General features: G+C 46.9%; 1 protein-coding gene and 2 long non-coding RNA genes across 27 annotated transcripts in view; 1 reads left to right on the top strand and 2 right to left on the bottom strand.

Moving 5' to 3' along the window:
- dchs1b (dachsous cadherin-related 1b) overlaps window positions 1-20,769 on the bottom strand; it is a 92,164-nt gene that overhangs the window by 18,023 nt on the left and 53,372 nt on the right. The window contains exons 19-22 of the mRNA XM_052521741.1: window positions 14,266-14,379; window positions 11,965-12,176; window positions 11,699-11,853; window positions 705-835 (exon numbers count right to left, since the gene is read on the bottom strand). Of these exons, the coding sequence (XP_052377701.1) occupies window positions 705-835; window positions 11,699-11,853; window positions 11,965-12,176; window positions 14,266-14,379 (612 nt within the window). The remainder of the gene's footprint in view (window positions 1-704; window positions 836-11,698; window positions 11,854-11,964; window positions 12,177-14,265; window positions 14,380-20,769) is intronic.
- Window positions 1,118-5,681, top strand: LOC127930623 (uncharacterized). Of its 24 annotated transcripts, none has more exons than XR_008138457.1 (4): window positions 1,118-1,151; window positions 3,902-3,934; window positions 3,968-4,021; window positions 5,666-5,681. It is a non-coding gene; the product is annotated as an uncharacterized LOC127930623 (long non-coding RNA). The 24 variants fall into 24 exon arrangements; XR_008138461.1 differs by lacking the exon at window positions 5,666-5,681 and adding an exon at window positions 5,501-5,516; XR_008138465.1 differs by lacking the exon at window positions 5,666-5,681 and adding an exon at window positions 5,234-5,249.
- On the bottom strand, window positions 18,985-20,532 carry LOC127930621 (uncharacterized). Of its 2 annotated transcripts, none has more exons than XR_008138448.1 (3): window positions 20,468-20,532; window positions 19,436-20,424; window positions 18,985-19,086 (listed from the first exon to the last, which is right to left on the bottom strand). It is a non-coding gene; the product is annotated as an uncharacterized LOC127930621 (long non-coding RNA). The 2 variants fall into 2 exon arrangements; XR_008138449.1 differs by having other exon boundaries at window positions 19,780-20,424.

Below are 20,769 nucleotides of genomic sequence, written 5' to 3'. Positions count from 1 at the left end.
CACAAACACCCAGCTACAACTACTTACTACTACTAACTATATATAGGCCTTATTGCAATGAACTCCCTTCTATCTCATATTGCTCAAATAAACAGCAAACCTGGTTTCATAAACAGATAAAGCAACACCTCGTGGCACAACGCCTCTCCCCTATTGGACCTAGACAGTTTGTGTGTATGTACTGATATGTAGGCAACGCGTGCCTTTAAAAAAATTGTATGTAGTTCTGTCCTTGAGCTGATCATGTCTATTGATGCTCTATGTTATGTCATGTGTCTTGTTCTGTGTTCTGTGCTCTGTGTTCTGTGTGGACTCCAGGAAGAGGAGCTGTTGCTTTTGCAAAAGCTACTGGGGATCCTAATAAAATACCAAAATACCAATCTAGCTGTAGGAAAGGGTCTGAATATTTACGCAAAAAAGTTATTTCCGTTTTAAATTTTTTTTTATACACATTTGCAAACATTTCTAAAAACCTGTTTTCGCTTTGCCATTATGGGGTATTGTGTGTAGATTGATGAGGGGAAAAATATATTTAATACATTTTAGAATAAGGCTGTAAACGTAACAAAATGTGGAAAAGGTCCAGGGGTCTGAATACGTTCTGAATGTTACTGTACATGAGTCCTGTACTATGTAAAGTGGCCTATTGGAAATAAAGACATATCATCGTACAGGTCAAAGAGCAAAGGGCAAAGGTGACTCACTCTCAGGAATGCGGACCTCCCGGGGCAGAGGGATTGTTGGACTGTTGTCGTTGAGGTCTACGATGATCACTGTGAGTGTGGCCGAACCGGCCAATCGCGGGCTGCCCCTGTCCGTCGCTGTGACAACCAGCCTTTCGCCAAGACAAAACAAAACAATCATCAGTGTGATGGTCTGAGGTTCATTTCTCAGTGTGATGGTCTGAGGTTCATTACTCAGTGTGATGGTCTGAGGTTCATTACTCAGTGTGATGGTCTGAGGTTCATTACTCAGTGTGATGGTCTGAGGTTCATTACTCAGTGTGATGGTCTGAGGTTCATTACTCAGTGTGATGGTCTGAGGTTCATTACTCAGTGTGATGGTCTGAGGTTCATTACTCAGTGTGATGGTCTGAGGTTCATTACTCAGTGTGATGGTCTGAGGTTCATTACTCAGTGTGATGGTCTGAGGTTCATTACTCAGTGTGATGGTCTAAGGTTGAGGTAATTGCTCAGTGTGATGGTCTGAGGTTCATTACTCAGTGTGATGTTCTGAGGTTCATTACTCAGTGTGATGGTCTGAGGTTGAGGTTAGGGTTGGTTACTCAGTGTGATGGTTTGAGGTTCATTACTCAGTGTGATGGTTTGAGGTTGAGGTAATTACTCAGTGTGATGGTCTCAGGTTGAGGTAATTGCTCAGTGTGATGGTCTGAGGTTCATTACTCAGTGTGATGTTCTGAGGTTCATTACTCAGTGTGATGGTCTGAGGTTGAGGTTAGGGTTGGTTACTCAGTGTGATGGTCTGAGGTTCATTACTCAGTGTGATGGTCTGAGGTTGGGGTTGGTTACTCAGTGTGATGGTCTGAGGTTGAGGTTCATTACTCAGTGTGATGGTCTGAGGTTCATTACTCAGTGTGATGGTTTGAGGTTGAGGTTCATTACTCAGTGTGATGGTCTGAGGTTGGGGTTAATTAATCAGTGTGATGGTTTGAGGTTGAGGTTAGGGTTGATTACTCAGTGTGATGGTCTGAGGTTGGGGTTGGTTACTCAGTGTGATGGTCTGAGGTTGAGGTTCATTACTCAGTGTGATGGTCTGAGGTTAGGGTTGATTACTCAGTGTGATGGTCTGAGGTTGAGGTTCGGGTTGGTTACTCAGTGTGATGGTCTGAGGTTGAGGTTCATTACTCAGTGTGATGGTCTGAGGTTGAGGTTCATGACTCAGTGTGATGGTCTGAGGTTGAGGTTGGTTACTCAGTGTGATGGTCTGAGGTTGAGGTTCATGACTCAGTGTGATGGTCTGAGGTTGGGGTTGGTTACTCAGTGTGATGGTCTGAGGTTGAGGTTCATTACTCAGTGTGATGGTCTGAGGTTGAGGTTGGGGTTGGATACTCAGTGTGATGGTCTGAGGTTGAGGTTGGTTACTCAGTGTGATGGTCTGAGGTTGAGGTCCATTACTCAGTGTGATGGTCTGAGGTTGAGGTTCATTAGTCAGTGTGGTGGTCTGAGGTTGAGGTTAGGGTTGGTTACTCAGTGTGATGGTCTGAGGTTGAGGTTAGGGTTGGTTACTCAGTGTGATGGTCTGAGGTTGAGGTTGGGGTTGGTTACTCAGTGTGATGGTCTGAGGTTTAGGTTCATTACGCAGGTGGATGGTCTGAGGTTCATTACTCAGTGTGATGGTCTGAGGTCCATTACTCAGTGTGATGGTCTGAGTTTGAGGTTGGGGTTGGTTACTCAGTGTGATGGTCTGAGGTTGAGGTTCATGACTCAGTGTGATGGTCTGAGTTTGAGGTTGGGGTTGGTTACTCAGTGTGATGGTCTGAGGTTGAGGTTCATTACTCAGTGTGATGGTCTGAGGTTGAGGTTCATTACTCAGTGTGATGGTCTGAGGTTGAGGTTGGGGTTGGTTACTCAGTGTGATGGTCTGAGGTTGAGGTTCATTACTCAGTGTGATGGTCTGAGGTTGAGGTTCATTAGTCAGTGTGGTGGTCTGAGGTTGAGGTTAGGGTTGGTTACTCAGTGTGATGGTCTGAGGTTGAGGTTAGGGTTGGTTACTCAGTGTGATGGTCTGAGGTTGAGGTTGGGGTTGGTTACTCAGTGTGATGGTCTGAGGTTCATTACTCAGTGTGATGGTCTGAGGGTGAGGTTCATTACTCATTGTGATGGTCTGAGGTTCATTACTCAGTGTGATGGTCTGAGGTCCATTATTCAGTGTGATGGTCTGAGTTTGAGGTTGGGGTTGGTTACTCAGTGTGATGGTCTGAGGTTGAGGTTCGTTACTCAGTGTGATGGTCTGAGGTTGAGGTTAGGGTTGGTTACTCAGTGTGATGGGCTGAGGTTGAGGTTCATTACTCAGTGTGATGGTCTGAGGTTCATTACTCAGTGTGATGGTCTGAGGTCCATTACTCAGTGTGATGGTCTGAGTTTGAGGTTGGGGTTGGTTACTCAGTGTGATGGTCTGAGGTTGAGGTTCGTTACTCAGTGTGATGGTCTGAGGTTGAGGTTAGGGTTGGTTATTCAGTGTGATGGTCTGAGTTTGAGGTTGGGGTTGGTTACTCAGTGTGATGGTCTGAGGTTGAGGTTCGTTACTCAGTGTGATGGTCTGAGGTTGAGGTTGGGGTTGGTTACTCAGTGTGATGGTTTGAGGTTCAGTGTGATGGTCTGAGTTTGAGGTTGGGGTTGGTTACTCAGTGTGATGGTCTGAGGTTGAGGTTCATTACTCAGTGTGATGGTCTGAGGTTGAGGTTGGGGTTGGTTACTCAGTGTGATGGTCTGAGGTTGAGGTTCATTACTCAGTGTGATGGTCTGAGGTTCATTACTCAGTGTGATGGTCTGAGGTTGAGGTTAGGGTTGGTTACTCAGTGTGATGGTCTGAGGTTGAGGTTAGGGTTGGTTACTCAGTGTGATGGTCTGAGGTTGAGGTTGGGGTTGGTTACTCAGTGTGATGGTCTGAGGTTTAGGTTCATTACTCAGGTGGATGGTCTGAGGTTCATTACTCAGTGTGATGGTCTGAGGTCCATTACTCAGTGTGATGGTCTGAGTTTGAGGTTGGGGTTGGTTACTCAGTGTGATGGTCTGAGGTTGAGGTTCATTACTCAGTGTGATGGTTTGAGGTTGAGGTCCATTACTCAGTGTGATGGTCTGAGGTTGAGGTTAGGGTTGGTTACTCAGTGTGATGGTCTGAGGTTGAGGTTGGGGTTGGTTACTCAGTGTGATGGTCTGAGGTTCATTACTCAGTGTGATGGTCTGAGGTTGAGGTTCATTACTCAGTGTGATGGTCTGAGGGTGAGGTTCATTACTCATTGTGATGGTCTGAGGTTCATTACTCAGTGTGATGGTCTGAGGTCCATTACTCAGTGTGATGGTCTGAGTTTGAGGTTGGGGTTGGTTACTCAGTGTGATGGTCTGAGGTTGAGGTTCGTTACTCAGTATGATGGTCTGAGGTTGAGGTTAGGGTTGGTTACTCAGTGTGATGGGCTGAGGTTGAGGTTCATTACTCAGTGTGATGGTCTGAGGTTCATTACTCAGTGTGATGGTCTGAGGTCCATTACTCAGTGTGATGGTCTGAGGTCCATTACTCAGTGTGATGGTCTGAGTTTGAGGTTGGGGTTGGTTACTCAGTGTGATGGTCTGAGGTTGAGGTTGAGGTTCATTACTCAGTGTGATGGTCTGAGGTTGAGGTTCATTACTCAGTGTGATGGTCTGAGGTTGAGGTTAGGGTTGGTTACTCAGTGTGATGGTCTGAGGTTCATTACTCAGTGTGATGGTCTGAGGTTCATTACTCAGTGTGATGGTCTGAGGTTGAGGTTCGTTACTCAGTGTGATGGTCTGAGGTTGAGGTTAGGGTTGGTTACTCAGTGTGATGGGCTGAGGTTGAGGTTCATTACTCAGTGTGATGGTCTGAGGTTCATTACTCAGTGTGATGGTCTGAGGTCCATTACTCAGTGTGATGGTCTGAGTTTGAGGTTGGGGTTGGTTACTCAGTGTGATGGTCTGAGGTTGAGGTTCGTTACTCAGTGTGATGGTCTGAGGTTGAGGTTAGGGTTGGTTATTCAGTGTGATGGTCTGAGGTTTGAGGTTGGGGTTGGTTACTCAGTGTGATGGTCTGAGGTTGACGTTACTCAGTGTGATGGTCTGAGGTTGAGGTTGGGGTTGGTTACTCAGTGTGATGGTTTGAGGTTCAGTGTGATGGTCTGAGTTTGAGGTTGGGGTTGGTTACTCAGTGTGATGGTCTGAGGTTGAGGGTCAGTGTGATGGTCTGAGGTTGAGGTTGGGGTTGGTTACTCAGTGTGATGGTCTGAGGTTGAGGTTCATTACTCAGTGTGATGGTCTGAGGTTCATTACTCAGTGTGATGGTCTGAGGTTGAGGTTAGGGTTGGTTACTCAGTGTGATGGTCTGAGGTTGAGGTTAGGGTTGGTTACTCAGTGTGATGGTCTGAGGTTGAGGTTGGGGTTGGTTACTCAGTGTGATGGTCTGAGGTTTAGGTTCATTACTCAGGTGGATGGTCTGAGGTTCATTACTCAGTGTGATGGTCTGGTCAGTGTGATGGTCTGAGTTTGAGGTTGGGGTTGGTTGAGGTCTGAGGTTGAGGTTCATTACTCAGTGTGATGGTTTGAGGTTGAGGTCCATTACTCAGTGTGATGGTCTGAGGTTGAGGTTACTCAGTGTGATGGTCTGAGGTTGAGGTTGGTCAGTGTGATGGTTGAGGTTCATTACTCAGTGTGATGGTCTGAGGTTGAGGTTCATTACTCAGTGTGATGTGATGGTCTGATGGTCTGAGGTTCATTACTCAGTGTGATGGTACTCAGTGTGATGGTCTGAGTTTGAGGTTGGGGTTGGTTACTCAGTGTGATGTGAGGTTGGTCTGATGGTCTGAGGTTGAGGTTAGGTTGGTTACTCAGTGTGATGGTCTGAGGTTGAGGTTCATTACTCAGTGTGATGGTCTGAGGTTGAGGTTAGGGTTGGTTACTCAGTGTGATGGTCTGAGTTTGAGGTTGGGGTTGGTTACTCAGTGTGATGGTCTGAGGTTCTGAGGTTCATTACTCAGTGTGATGGTCTGAGGTTGAGGTTAGGGTTGGTTACTCAGTGTGATGGTCTGAGGGTGTGATGGTCTGAGGTTCAGTTATGGTCTGAGGTTGAGGTTCATTACTCAGTGTGATGGTCTGAGGTTGAGGTTCATTACTCAGTGTGATGGTCTGAGGGTGTATGGTCTGAGGTTGAGGTTACTCAGTGTGATGGTCTGAGGTTGAGGTTGAGGGTTCAGTATGGTCACTCAGTGTGATGGTCTGAGGATGGTCTGAGGTACTCAGTGTGATGGTCTGAGGTTCATTACTCAGTGTGATGGTCTGAGGTTGAGGTTCATTAGTCAGTGTGATGGTCAGGTTCAGTCAGTGTGATGGTCTGAGGTTCATTACTCAGTGTGATGGTCTGAGGTTGGTTACTCAGTGTGATGGTCTGAGGTTAGGGTTGGTTACTCAGTGTGATGGTCTGAGGTTGAGGTTGGTTACTCAGTGTGATGGTCTGAGGTTGAGGTTGGTTACTCAGTGTGATGGTCTGAGGTTGAGGTTGTACGTTACTCTCTTGTCCACCATTCATTCATACACTAGCTACATCTTGCAGCCTGTCGCACTGCTTTTTTTTCCCATTCTTCCCCTATAATCAGGAAGTGATTAAGACCTGGGACATGAGGTGGATGAAGTATCAGATAGAAGGAAAAAAAACAGCAGTAAATCAGGACCTGGTAGAGTTTGAACACATCTACTTTTGATCTGAACCAGAGGTTTTTTCAAACCACTCCTCAGGGACACCTAGCCGTTCCATGAATTAGATTGTTTTAATATTCCACATCTAGCACACCTGATGCAACTCGTCTGCTCATCGTCAATCCCTTGATAAGGTGAATCTGGTGAGCTAGTTCAGGGCAACAACCAAAAATTGTGAAAATGTCTGGGAGTCCCCCGAGGAGAGGTTTGAGAACCACTGAGCTAATCTACTGTAGTTCTGAGCCACACAGCACAAGAGCGATTACACATTTTAATCCTTTAGCAGATGGTCTTATCCATAGCAACTTACAACCACATATCAAAAGACAAAGTTAGAACAAATAAGGTCCTTTCATCAGCCTTAGAAATAAGGGATGGAATTTTAAAAGAAAGAAAGAGGAGGGTGTGTTGGGCTGTATTGGGCTGTATTCGGCTGTATTCGGCTGCATTGGGCTCTATTGGGGCTCTATTGGGCTCTATTGGGCTCTTTTGGGCTGTATTGGGCTGTATTGGGCTGTATTGGGCTGTATTGGGGCTGTATTCGGCTGCATTGGGCTCTATTGGGGCTCTATTGGGCTCTTTTGGGCTGTATTGGGCTGTATTGGGCTCTGCTGGGCTGTATGGGGCTGTATTGGGCTGTATTTGGGCTCTGCTGGGCTCTATTGGGGCTCTATTGGGCTCTATTGGGCTCTTTTGGGCTGTATTGGGCTCTGCTGGGCTGTATTGGGCTGTATGGGGCTGTATTGGGCTGTATTTGGGCTGTATTTGGCTCTGTTTGGCTGTATTGGAATCTGTTTGGCTGTATTGGGCTCTGTTTGGCTGTATTGGGCTCTGCTGGGCTGTATAGGGCTGTATTGGGCTCTGCTGGGCTGTATTGGGCTGTATTGAGCTCTATTGAGCTGTATTGGGCTGTATTGGACTGTATTGGGCTCTGCTGGGCTGTATTGGGCTGTATGGGGCTGTATTGGGCTGTATTGGGCTGTGTTTGGCTGTATTGGGCTCTGTTTGGCTGTATTGGGCTGAAATGGGCTGTGTTATGCTATATTGGGCTGTATTGGGCTCTGTTTGGCTGTATTGGGCTGAAATGGGCTGTGTTATGCTATATTGGGCTGTATTGGGCTCTTTTGGGCTGTATTGGGCTGTATTGGGCTGTATTGGGCTCTGTTTGGCTGTATTGGGCTGAAATGGGCTGTGTTATGCTATATTGGGTTGTATTGGGCTGCATGGGGCTGTATTGGGCTGTATTGGGCTGCACTATGCTGTATTGGGCTGTATTGGGCTGCACTATTCTATATTGGGCTGTATTGGGCTGCACTATGCTGTATTGGGCTGTATTGGGCTGCACTATGCTGTATTGGGCTGTATTGGGCTGCACTATTCTATATTGGGCTGTATTGGGCTGCACTATGCTGTATTGGGCTGTATTGGGCTGCACTATGCTGTATGGGTCTGTATTGGGCTGCACTATGATGTATTGGGTTGCACTATGCTGTATTGGGCTGTATTGGGCTGTGTTATGCTGTATGGGGCTGTATTGGGCTGTGTTTGGCTGTATTGGGCTCTGTTTGGCTGTATTGGGCTCTGTTTGGCTGTATTGGGCTGAAATGGGCTGTGTTATGCTATATTGGGTTGTATTGGGCTGCATCGGGCTGTATTAGGCTGTATTGGGCTGTATTAGGCTGTATTGGGCTGTATTGGGCTGTATTGGGCTGCACTATGCTGTATTGGGCTGTATTGGGCTGCACTATGCTGTATTGGGCTGCACTATGCTGTAATGGGCTGCATTATGCTGCACTATGATCTATTGGGCTGTATTGGGCTGCACTATGATATATTGGGCTGTATTGGGCTGCACTATGATGTATTGGGCTGTATTGGGCTGCACGGTGCTGTATTTCTTTTTTGTTTACCTTTATTTAACTAGGCAAGTCAGTTAAGAACAAATTCTTATTTTCAATGACGGCCTAGGAACTGCCTGTTCAGGGGCAGAACGACAGATTCGTACCTTGTCAGCTTGGGGATTTGAACTTGCAAACTTTCAGTTACTAGTCCAACACTCTAACCACTAGGCTAACCTGCCGCTGGGCTGTGTTATGCTGTATTGGGCTGTGTTGGGCTCTGCTGGGCTATGTTATGCTGTATTGGGCTGCATTATGCTGTATTGGGCTGTGTTATGCTGTATTGGGCTGCATTATGCTGTATTGGGCTGTGTTATGCTGTATTGGGCTGCATTATGCTGTATTGGGCTGTGTTATGCTGTATTGGGCTGTATTGGGCTCTGCTGGGCTGTATGGGGCTGTATTGGGCTCTGCTGGGCTGTATTGGGCTGTATTGAGCTGCATTGGGCTGTATTGGACTGTATTGGGCTCTGCTGGACTGTATTGGGCTATGTTTGGCTGTATTGGGCTGAAATTGGCTGTGCTATGCTGTATTGGGCTGTATTGGGCTGTATTGGGCTCTGTTTGGCTGTATTGGGCTGAAATGGGCTGTGCTATGCTGTATTGGGCTGTATTGGGCTGCACCATGATGTATTGGGCTGTGTTATGCTGTATTGGGCTGTTTTGGGCTGCACTATGCTGTATTGGGCTGTATTGGGCTGTATTGGGCTGTATTGGGCTGTATTGGGCTGCACTATGCTGTACTGGGCTGCACTATGCTGTATTGGGCTGCATTATGCTGTATTGGGCTGCACTATGCTGTATTGGGCTGCATTATGCTGTATTGGGCTGCATTATGCTGTATTGGGCTGCATTATGCTGTATTGGGCTGTACTATGATGTATTGGGCTGCATTATGCTGTATTGGGCTGCATTATGCTGTATTGGGCTGCATTATGCTGTATTGGGCTGCATTATGCTGTATTGGGCTGCATTATGCTGTATTGGGCTGTATTGGGCTGCACTATGATATATTGGGCTGTATTGGGCTGTACTATGATATATTGGGCTGTATTGGGCTGCACTATGATATATTGGGCTGTATTGGGCTGCACTATGCTGTATTGGGCTGTGATGCTGTATTGGGCTGTACTATGATGTATTGGGCTGTATTGGGCTGCACTATGATATATTGGGCTGTATTGGGCTGCACTATGCTGTATTGGGCTGTACTATGATGTATTGGGCTGTATTGGGCTGCACTATGATATATTGGGCTGTATTGGGCTGCACTATGATATATTGGGCTGTATTGGGCTGCACTATGATATATTGGGCTGTATTGGGCTGTACTATGATATATTGGGCTGTATTGGGCTGCACTATGCTGTATTGGGCTGTATTGGGCTGTGATGCTGTATTGGGCTGTACTATGATGTATTGGGCTGTATTGGGCTGCACTATGCTGTATTGGGCTGTACTATGATATATTGGGCTGTATTGGGCTGCACTATGCTGTATTGGGCTGTACTATGATATATTGGGCTGTATTGGGCTGCACTATGATATATTGGGCTGTATTGGGCTGTACTATGATATATTGGGCTGTATTGGGCTGTACTATGATATATTGGGCTGTATTGGGCTGTACTATGATATATTGGGCTGTATTGGGCTGTATTGGGCTGCACTATGCTGTACTGGGCTGCACTATGCTGTATTGGGCTGCATTATGCTGTATTGGGCTGCACTATGCTGTATTGGGCTGCATTATGCTGTATTGGGCTGCACTATGCTGTATTGGGCTGCATTATGCTGTATTGGGCTGCACTATGCTGTATTGGGCTGCATTATGCTGTATTGGGCTGCATTATGCTGTATTGGGCTGCATTATGCTGTATTGGGCTGCACTATGCTGTATTGGGCTATACTATGATATATTGGGCTGTATTGGGCTGCACTATGATATATTGGGCTGTATTGGGCTGTACTATGATATATTGGGCTGTATTGGGCTGTACTATGATATATTGGGCTGTATTGGGCTGTACTATGATATATTGGGCTGTATTGGGCTGCACTATGATGTATTGGGCTGTATTGGGCTGTATTGGGCTGTGATGCTGTATTGGGCTGTACTATGATATATTGGGCTGTATTGGGCTGTACTATGCTGTATTGGGCTGTATTGGGCTGCACTATGCTGTATTGGGCTGTATTGGGCTGTGATGCTGTATTGGGCTGTACTATGATATATTGGGCTGTATTGGGCTGTACTATGCTGTAATGGGCTGTACTATGATATATTGGGCTGTATTGGGCTGCACTATGATATATTGGGCTGTATTGGGCTGCACTATGCTGTATTGGGCTGTATTGGGCTGTGATGCTGTATTGGCTGTATTGGGCTGTGTTATGCTCTATTGGGCTGTGTTGGGCTCTGTTGGTCTCTGCTGGGCTATATTGGGCTGTGCTGCAGTCGTAGGTATGAAACAAACTTGATCTGTTATTTAAAACGCTACTCACCTGGTCTGAGTCCAGATCTCTCTGCCACACACACACACCATTATCCCCTCACCTGGTCTGAGTCCAGATCTTTCTGCCACACACACACACCATTATCCCCTCACCTGGTCTGAGTCCAGATCTTTCTGCCACACACACACACACACACACACCATTATCCCCTCACCTGGTCTGAGTCCAGATCTTTCTGCCACACACACACACCATTATCCCCTCACCTGGTCTGAGTCCAGATCTCTCTGCCACACACACACACACCATTATCCCCTCACCTGGTCTGAGTCCAGATCTCTCTGCCACACACACACACACACACACACACACACACACACACACACACACACCATTATCCCCCCACCTGGTCTGAGTCCAGATCTCTCTGCCACACACACACACACACCATTATCCCCTCACCTGGTCTGAGTCCAGATCTCTCTGCCACACACACACACACACACACACACCATTATCCCCTCACCTGGTCTGAGTCCAGATCTCTCTGCCACACACACACACCATTATCCCCTCACCTGGTCTGAGTCCAGATCTCTCTGCCACACACACACACACCATTATCCCCCACCTGGTCTGAGTCCAGATCTCTCTGCCACACACACACACCATTATCCCCTCACCTGGTCTGAGTCCAGATCTTTCTGCCACACACACACACACACACACCATTATCCCCTCACCTGGTCTGAGTCCAGATCTCTCTGCCACACACACACACACCATTATCCCCTCACCTGGTCTGAGTCCAGATCTCTCTGCCACACACACACACACCATTATCCCCTCACCTGGTCTGAGTCCAGATCTCTCTGCCACACACACACACCATTATCCCCTCACCTGGTCTGAGTCCAGATCTCTCTGTCCATGATGGCGGCGGTGGTGATGCTTCCTGTGACAGGGTCGATCTTGAACAGGCCGCTCATGCCTCCTGATGATTGGATAGAGTAGGTCACCTGACCATTCTGCCCCTGGTCCACGTCCTCTGCCACCACCTGACAGATGAGACAGGAAGTAGCTGGAGAGTGAGTGTGTGTTCCTGTGAGAGCGAGAGAGTGTGTGTGTGTGTCTGTGTGTGTGCGTGTGCCTGCTATTGTCCTCCATACCTGTATGATTGGCATGTCGTAACCCTGGGCCTCTCTCATGTAGGCTACATAGTTCTGGAGCTGGAAGCGTGGCAGGTTGTCATTGATGTCCTGCAGGATCAGGTTGACGGCCATGAAGGAGCTGGACGAAGCCGTCTCAGCCTTCACTACCAAGCGGAGTCGCGGAGTGTCCTCAAAGTCCAGACCCAACGACCTCTGAACCCAGATTTCACCTGGGGGACAGGGAGTAGGACAGGGAGAGGGACAGGGAGGGGGACAGGGAGAGGGACAGGGAGGGGGACAGGGACACGGAGGGGGACAGGGAGGGGACAAGGAGAGGGACAGGTGATTAAGAGGTAAGGGAGAGCTGAGAGACAGTGAGAGGGTTAGGAGTATGGTGGAGCATGGTGGAATATGGGGGAGTATGGTGGGGTATGGCGGTGGGCTGTGGAGTATGGTGGGGGCGGTGGGGTATGGTGGGGGAGTATGTTGGGGTATGGTGGGGGCGGCGGAGTATGGTGGGGGCGGTGGGGTATGGTGGAATATGAGGAGTATGGTGGGGTATGGCGGGGGCTGTGAAGTATGGTGGGGGCGGTGGGGCATGGTGGGGAGTATGTTGGGGTATGGTGGGGGTGGCGGAGTATGGTGGGGGCGGTGGGGTATAATATATGCCATTTAGCAGACGCTTTTACTTACAGTCATGTGTGCATACATTCTACGTATGGGTGGTCCCGGGAATCGAACCCACTACCCTGGCGTTACAAGCGCCATGCTCTACCAACTGAGCTACAGAAGGACCACCCATATGGGTGTGGTGGGGTATGGGGGACTATGGTGGGGGAGTATGGTGGGGGAGTATGGTGGAGGCGGTGGAGTATGGTGGGGTATGGGGGCTATGGTGGGGGAGTATGGTGGGGAGTATGGTGGGGGAGTATGGTGGAGGGCGGTGGAGTATGGTGGTATGGGGGGTATGGTGGGGCTGGGGGCGGTGGGGTATGGTGGTGGGGGGGTATGGTGGGGAGTATGGTGGAGGGCGGTGGAGTATGGTGGGAGGCGGTGGGGTATGGTGGGGGCATGGGGGTATGGTGGGGGCGGTGGAGTATGGTGGGGGCGGTGGTATGGGGGTATGGGGGTATGGTGGGGTATGGTGGGGGCGGTGGGTATGGTGGGTATGGTGGGGAGTATGGTGGAGTATGGAGGGGTATGGTGGTATGGGGGCGGTGGGTATGGAGGAGTATGGGGGTATGGTGGGGGTATGGTGGAGTATGGTATGGGGGTATGGTGGGGTATGGTGGGGTATGGTGGGTATGGTGGAGTATGGGGGAGTATGGTGGGGTATGGTGGGGTATGGTGGGGGCGGTGGAGTATGGTGGAGTATGGAGGGGTATGGTGGGGGCGGTGGGGTATGGGGGTATGGGGTATGGTGGGGTATGGTGGGTATGGGGGGGTATGGTGGGGTATGGTGGGGTATGGGGAGTATGGAGGGTATGGTGGGGTATGGTGGGGTATGGTGGGGTATGGTGGGGTATGGGGGAGTATGGAGGGGTATGGTGGGGTATGGTGGGGTATGGTGGAGTATGGAGGGGTATGGTGGGGGCGGTGGGGTATGGTGGAGTATGGAGGAGTATGGTGGGGGCGGTGGGGGTATGGTGGGGGCGGTGGGGTATGGTGGGGTATGGTGGGGGCGGTGGGGTATGGTGGGGTATGGGGGGTATGGTGGGGGCGGTGGGGTATGGTGGGGTATGGAGGGGTATGGTGGGGGCGGTGGGGTATGGGGGTATGGAGGGGTATGGTGGGGGCGGTGGGGTATGGTGGGGTATGGTGGGGGGCGGTGGGGTATGGTGGGGGTATGGAGGGGTATGGTGGGGGCGGTGGGGTATGGTGGGGTATGGAGGGGTATGGTGGGGGCGGTGGGGTATGGGGGAGTATGGAGGGGTATGGTGGGGGCGGTGGAGTATGGTGGAGTATGGAGGGGTATGGTGGGGGCGGTGGGGTATGGGGGAGTATGGGGGGTATGGTGGGGGCGGTGGGGTATGGTGGGGTATGGACTCTACAGCACTCTGTGAGTATCTGTGAAGTATCTCTCCCATTGGAAGCTGCTGAGGGGAGGACGGCTCATAATAAAGTCTGGAACGGAGCAAACAGAATGGCGTCAAACACATGGAAACCATGGAAACCATGGAAACCATGGAAACCACGTGGTTGATACTGTTGATATCCTTCCAAATATCCCGCTCCAGCCTTTACTAAGTGCCCGTCCTCCCCAATTAAGGTGCCCCCCCCCTCCCCTCCCCTCCAACCTCCTGTGATCTCTAAAGGTACCTGTGCTAGTGCCGATGCTGAAGGCCTGCAGTCTGTTTCCAGAGAAGAGACTATAGCTGATCCCTCTTCTGGTTCCATCAGGGTACTGGGCCTGATCCTGAGCTACAGCCGTACCTGCAGAGAGACAGGTTAAGACATACAGAGCACAACGTTACCGGGCAGGAAGGTTACGTATTTCAAACAGAACCCAACATAACATTGACACGGTGGTCACCGACGGATCAATCGTAACCGACGGCAACCGACGGGCCGGTCTTCCTCGTCGATCACCAAACAGTTCTGTAGAAAAGCCAACGATAAAGACATGAAGGACACTGGGTAGGCAAAGCATTTCCTATTTTTAACCATTTAATTTGTCTACCTGGCGGACCGGGAGATCTGTAGCTCAATCAGGTGTGCCTCCTGGGCTGACCAATCAGATAGCTCATACGCTTACCGAGAGATTCCACGGCCCCAGCCACAGCAACGTTTGATACTAGACTACGTGAGACTTCATAACCATGACCAGAGAGAGAGAGAGAGAGAGACTGTCAAAGAATATAGCAAACAGCTACTGTTTTTATGAGTTCAAAATATTATATTCATTCAATAATGTTTTTATTCAACACTAATATAAAAAAAAAAACATAAAACATGCTTCTCTCTACTTCCATTCGCGCTGCAGCTGCAACGAATGTGTAGCCCGAGTGTATCGATAGCCCTGCGGTTTAGTTTTTATTATTATTATTATTATTATTATTGGAAAAGGAGAAGAAGGAACCCGCACATTGCTCTTGATAGTACTAAGCTTTACGTATCGGACTCACGGCCTTCGGCAGAGCTTTTTACAAACACCTGCAAAAAAAGATAGCTCAGATGTGCGAGTGTCTTGCGAATTCAGAATTATTATTAGCAGCTCGTCGTGTCTATTTTAATATTGAGGAATAGTTCACTTTCTCTGGTCATCGGAACAACATGAATTTGTGCCTGAGGTAGATACGGTGTGACGTGAGTTTCGACATCAGGTGGAAGACCGTGTCCCCTCTCTCCGGTCAGTCTCACCAGAGGAAAGGAAGGAGAGGGAAGGCAGGTACCGTGAGAGACAGACTCTCTGCTGCTCTCCTCCTCCAATGAGACTAATGCCGTGTTCCAAACACCTGGGAACTCTAAGACTTCTGACTTCAGTACGTTCAAGACATCTGGGAACTCTGGGGAAAAAAACAAGATCCGACTGGGGATAATGGTTTTGAATGATCATCCAACTCAGAAACTCTGGCATCTTTCTAGAGCTCCAACTTTCTGACCTGACGTCCACTGGCGTCATGATTTGACCTAGTTTTTGTCTGAGTTCCCAGGTGTCATGAAAGCACCGTGACCATCAGTCGTGTAAAATTATAAACATTTATGCTCGTCTGTGACTCGCAAGTGCTACACCAAATGATCTAGATTGTTATCGAAGCTCCAGTTTTTAAATATTATAATGGTCTGAGAGGAACCATATTAACAGACATATAGTCTGTGATAATGTATTAGACCAGACATATAGTCTGTGATAATGTATTAGGCCAGACATATGGTCTGTGATAATGTATTAAACCAGGCATATAGTCTGTGATAATGTATTAGGCCAGACATAATGTCAATATGCTGTGATAATGTATTAGGCCAGACATATGGTCTGTGATAATGTATTAAACCAGACATATTGTCTGTGATAATGTATTAGGCCAGACATATAGTCTGTGATAATGTATTAGGCCAGACATATGGTCTGTGATAATGTATTAAACCAGGCATATAGTCTGTGATAATGTATTAGGCCAGACATAATGTCAATATGCTGTGATAATGTATTAGGCCAGACATATGGTCTGTGATAATGTATTAAACCAGGCATATAGTCTGTGATAATGTATTAGGCCAGACATTAGTCAATATGCTGTGATAATGTATTAGACCAGACATATAGTCAATATGCTGCGATAATGTATTAGACCAGGCATATAGTCTGTGATAATGTATTAGGCCAGACATAATGTCAATATCCTGGATAATGTATTGATAATGTATTAGGCCAGACATATGGTCTGTGATAATGTATTAAACCAGGCATATAGTCTGTGATAATGTATTAGGCCAGACATTAGTCAATATGCTGTGATAATGTATTAGACCAGACATATAGTCAATATGCTGCGATAATGTATTAGACCAGGCATATAGTTTGTGATAATGTATTAGATCTGTGATAATGTATTAGGCCAGACCATATAGTATGTGATAATGTATCAGGCCAGACATATAGTCTGTGATAATGTATTAGGCCAGACATATAGTCTGAGATAATGTATTTGACCAGGCATATAGTCTGTGATAATGTATTAGACCAGACATATAGTCTGTGATAATGTATTAGACCAGGCATATTGTCAATATGCTGTGATAATGTATTAGGCCAGGCATGTAGTCAATATGCTGAGATAATGTATTAGACCAGACATATAGTCTGTGATCATATTGTAAGTCGCTCTGGATAAGAGCGTCTGCTAAATGACTTAAATGTAAATGTAAATGTATTAGACCAGACATATAGTCAGTGATAATGTAGTAGACCAGGCATATAGTCTGTGATAATGTATTAGACCATACATATAGTCTGAGATAATGTATTAGACCAGGCATATAGTCAATATGCTGTGATAATGTAATAGACCAGGCATATAGCCAATATGCTGTGATAATGTATTAGGCCAGGCATATAGCCAATATGCTGTGATAGTGTATTAGGCCAGGCATATAGCCAATATGCTGTAATAATGTATTAGGCCAGGCATATAGTCAATATCCTGTGATAATGTATTAGGCCAGGAATATAGTCAATATGCTGTAATAATGTATTAGCCCAGGCATATAGCCAATATGCTGTGATAGTGTATTAGGCCAGGCATATAACCAATATGCTGTGATAATGTATCAGGCCAGGCATATAGTCTGTGATAATGTATTAGACCAGACATATAGTCTGTGATAATGTATTAGACCAGGCATATAGCCAATATGCTGTGATAATGTATTAGGCCAGGCATGTAGTCAATATGCTGTGATAATGTATTCGGGCAGGCGTATAGTCAATATGCTGTGATAATGTATTAGACCAGGCATATAGCCAATATCCTGTGATAATGTATTAGACCAGGCATATAGTCAATATGCTGTGATAGTGTATTAGGTCAGGCATATGTCAATATGCTGTGATAATGTATTAGACCAGGCATATAGCCAATATGCTGTGATAGTGTATTAGGTCAGGCATATGTCAATATGCTGTGATAATGTATTAGGACAGGCATATAGTCAATATGCTGTGATAATGTATTAGACCAGGCATATAGCCAATATCCTGTGATAATGTATTAGACCAGGCATATAGTCTGTGATAATGTATTAGGCCAGGCATATAGTCAATATGCTGTGATAATGTATTAGACCAGGCATATAGCCAATATCCTGTGATAATGTATTAGACCAGGCATATAGCCAATATCCTGTGATAATGTATTAGACCAGGCATATAGCCAATATCCTGTGATAATGTATTAGACCTACTGCACAAATCTCATTCCTACAGAACTGTTTTTAGTAGGATGTTACATTATTTAAGTCATGTTTAAAAAAAAACAGCTGAGCGGTAGATCTCGGCTTGCTCTCGGTGACCACTTAACAGAACCCAAAGTCACATCAACAGAACCCAATGTCACATCAACAGAACCCAATGTCACATCAACAGAACCCAATGTCACATCAACAGAACCCAATGTCACATCAACAGAACCCAATGTCACATCAACAGATCCCAATGTCAGAACCTGATAGATTGTCAACAGAACCCAATGTCACATCAACAGAACCCAATGTCACATCAACAGAACCCAATGTCACATCAACAGAACCCAATGTCACACCAACAGAACCCAATGTCACATCAACAGAACCCAATGTCACATCAACAGAACCCAATGTCACATCAACAGAACCCAATGTCACATCAACAGATCCCAATGTCAGAACCCGATAGATTGTCAACAGAACCCAATGTCACATCAACAGAACCCAATGTCACATCAACAGAACCCAATGTCACATCAACACAACCGAATGTCACATCAACAGAACCCAATGTCACATCAACAGATCCCAATGTCAGAACCCGATAGATCGTCAACAGAACCCAATGTCACATCAACAGAACCCAATGTCACATCAACAGAACCCAATGTCACATCAACACAACCGAATGTCACATCAACAGAACCCAATGTCACATCAACAGATCCCAATGTCAGAACCCGATAGATCGTCAACAGAACCCAATGTCACATCAACAGATCCCAATGTCAGAACCCGATAGAATGTCAACACAACCCAATATTGGATGATTCAACTACAGTGGGAAAAATATTTTTGGGGAAACTCATATTGTTCTGGCAAATTCTCACAAAGAAACTTCATGGGGGAAGAAGGATGTTTAACATGATGTTTACATCTGTATCACAAACATTTAGTTGTTGTTGTTGTTGTTGTTGTTGAAGATCATGATTAAAGTGACCCTTTCAGTCTCGTTTTAGACCTGTACATGCCTTCTGTAAGACCCTATGACCTGTGAACCAGACCTGTACATGCTTTCTGTAAGACCCTATGACCTGTGAACCAGACCTGTACATGCCTTCTGTAAGACCCTATGACCTGTGAACCAGACCTGTACATGCCTTTTGTAAGACCCTATGACCTGTGAACCAGACCTGTACATGCCTTCTGTACGACCCTATGACCTGTGAACCAGACCTGTACATGCCTTCTGTAAGACCCTATGACCTGTGAACCAGACCTGTACATGCCTTCTGTAAGACCCTATGACCTGTGAACCAGACCTGTACATGCCTTCTGTAAGACCCTATGACCTGTGAACCAGACCTGTACATGCCTTCTGTAAGACCCTGAACCATGACCTGTGAACCAGACCTGTACATGCCTTCTGTAAGACCCTATGACCTGTGAACCAGACCTGTACATGCCTTCTGTAAGACCCTATGACCTGTGAACCAGACCTGTACATGCCTTCTGTAAGACCCTATGACCTGTGAACCAGACCTGTACATGCCTTCTGTAAGACCCTATGACCTGTGAACCAGACCTGTACATGCCTTCTGTACGACCCTATGACCTGTGAACCAGACCTGTACATGCCTTCTGTAAGACCCTATGACCTGTGAACCAGACCTGTACATGCCTTCTGTAAGACCCTATGACCTGTGAACCAGACCTGTACATGCCTTCTGTAAGACCCTATGACCTGTGAACCAGACCTGTACATGCCTTCTGTAAGACCCTATGACCTGTGAACCAGACCTGTACATGCCTTCTGTACGACCCTATGACCTGTGAACCAGACCTGTACATGCCTTCTGTAAGACCCCATGACCTGTGAACCAGACCTGTACATGCCTTCTGTAAGACCCTATGACCTGTGAACCAGACCTGTACATGCCTTCTGTACGACCCTATGACCTGTGAACCAGACCTGTACATGCCTTCTGTACGACCCTATGACCTGTGAACCAGACCTGTACATGCCTTCTGTACGACCCTATGACCTGTGAACCAGACCTGTACATGCCTTCTGTAAGACCCTATGACCTGTGAACCAGACCTGTACATGCCTTCTGTAAGACCCTATGACCTGTGAACCAGACCTGTACATGCCTTCTGTAAGACCCTATGACCTGTGAACCAGACCTGTACATGCCTTCTGTAAGACCCTATGACCTGTGAACCAGACCTGTACATGCCTTCTGTACGACCCTATGACCTGTGAACCAGACCTGTACATGCCTTCTGTACGACCCTATGACCTGTGAACCAGACCTGTACATGCCTTCTGTACGACCCTATGACCTGTGAACCAGACCTGTACATGCCTTCTGTAAGACCCTATGACCTGTGAACCAGACCTGTACATGCCTTCTGTACGACCCTATGACCTGTGAACCAGACCTGTACATGCCTTCTGTAAGACCCTATGACCTGTGAACCAGACCTGTACATGCCTTCTGTAAGACCCTATGACCTGTGAACCAGACCTGTACATGCCTTCTGTAAGACCCTATGACCTGTGAACCAGACCTGTACATGATTTCTGTAAGACCCTATGACCTGTGAACCAGACCTGTACATGCCTTCTGTAAGACCCTATGACCTGTGAACCAGACCTGTACATGCCTTCTGTACGACCCTATGACCTGTGAACCAGACGTGATACAGACAACATCTTGGTGTCGTTATAGTCCTTATAATGTTGCTCAAATAAGGAGTATGTCTAGAGTCTGAAATACACATTTTTTTTCACATTTATTTATTTAACATAGAAAATCTAAACACTACCTGTTTTAACTTAACATGTTTTTATATATATATATTGTTTGTAACTATATAATCTTCAAACACGTCAACATTCCAGAGTGGTGCTCT

This window comes from Oncorhynchus keta, chromosome 6 (genome assembly GCF_023373465.1).
Source record: "Oncorhynchus keta strain PuntledgeMale-10-30-2019 chromosome 6, Oket_V2, whole genome shotgun sequence".
Classification (NCBI taxonomy): Eukaryota; Metazoa; Chordata; class Actinopteri; order Salmoniformes; family Salmonidae; genus Oncorhynchus; species Oncorhynchus keta.
This window is presented reverse-complemented; position numbering and strand designations above follow the sequence as displayed.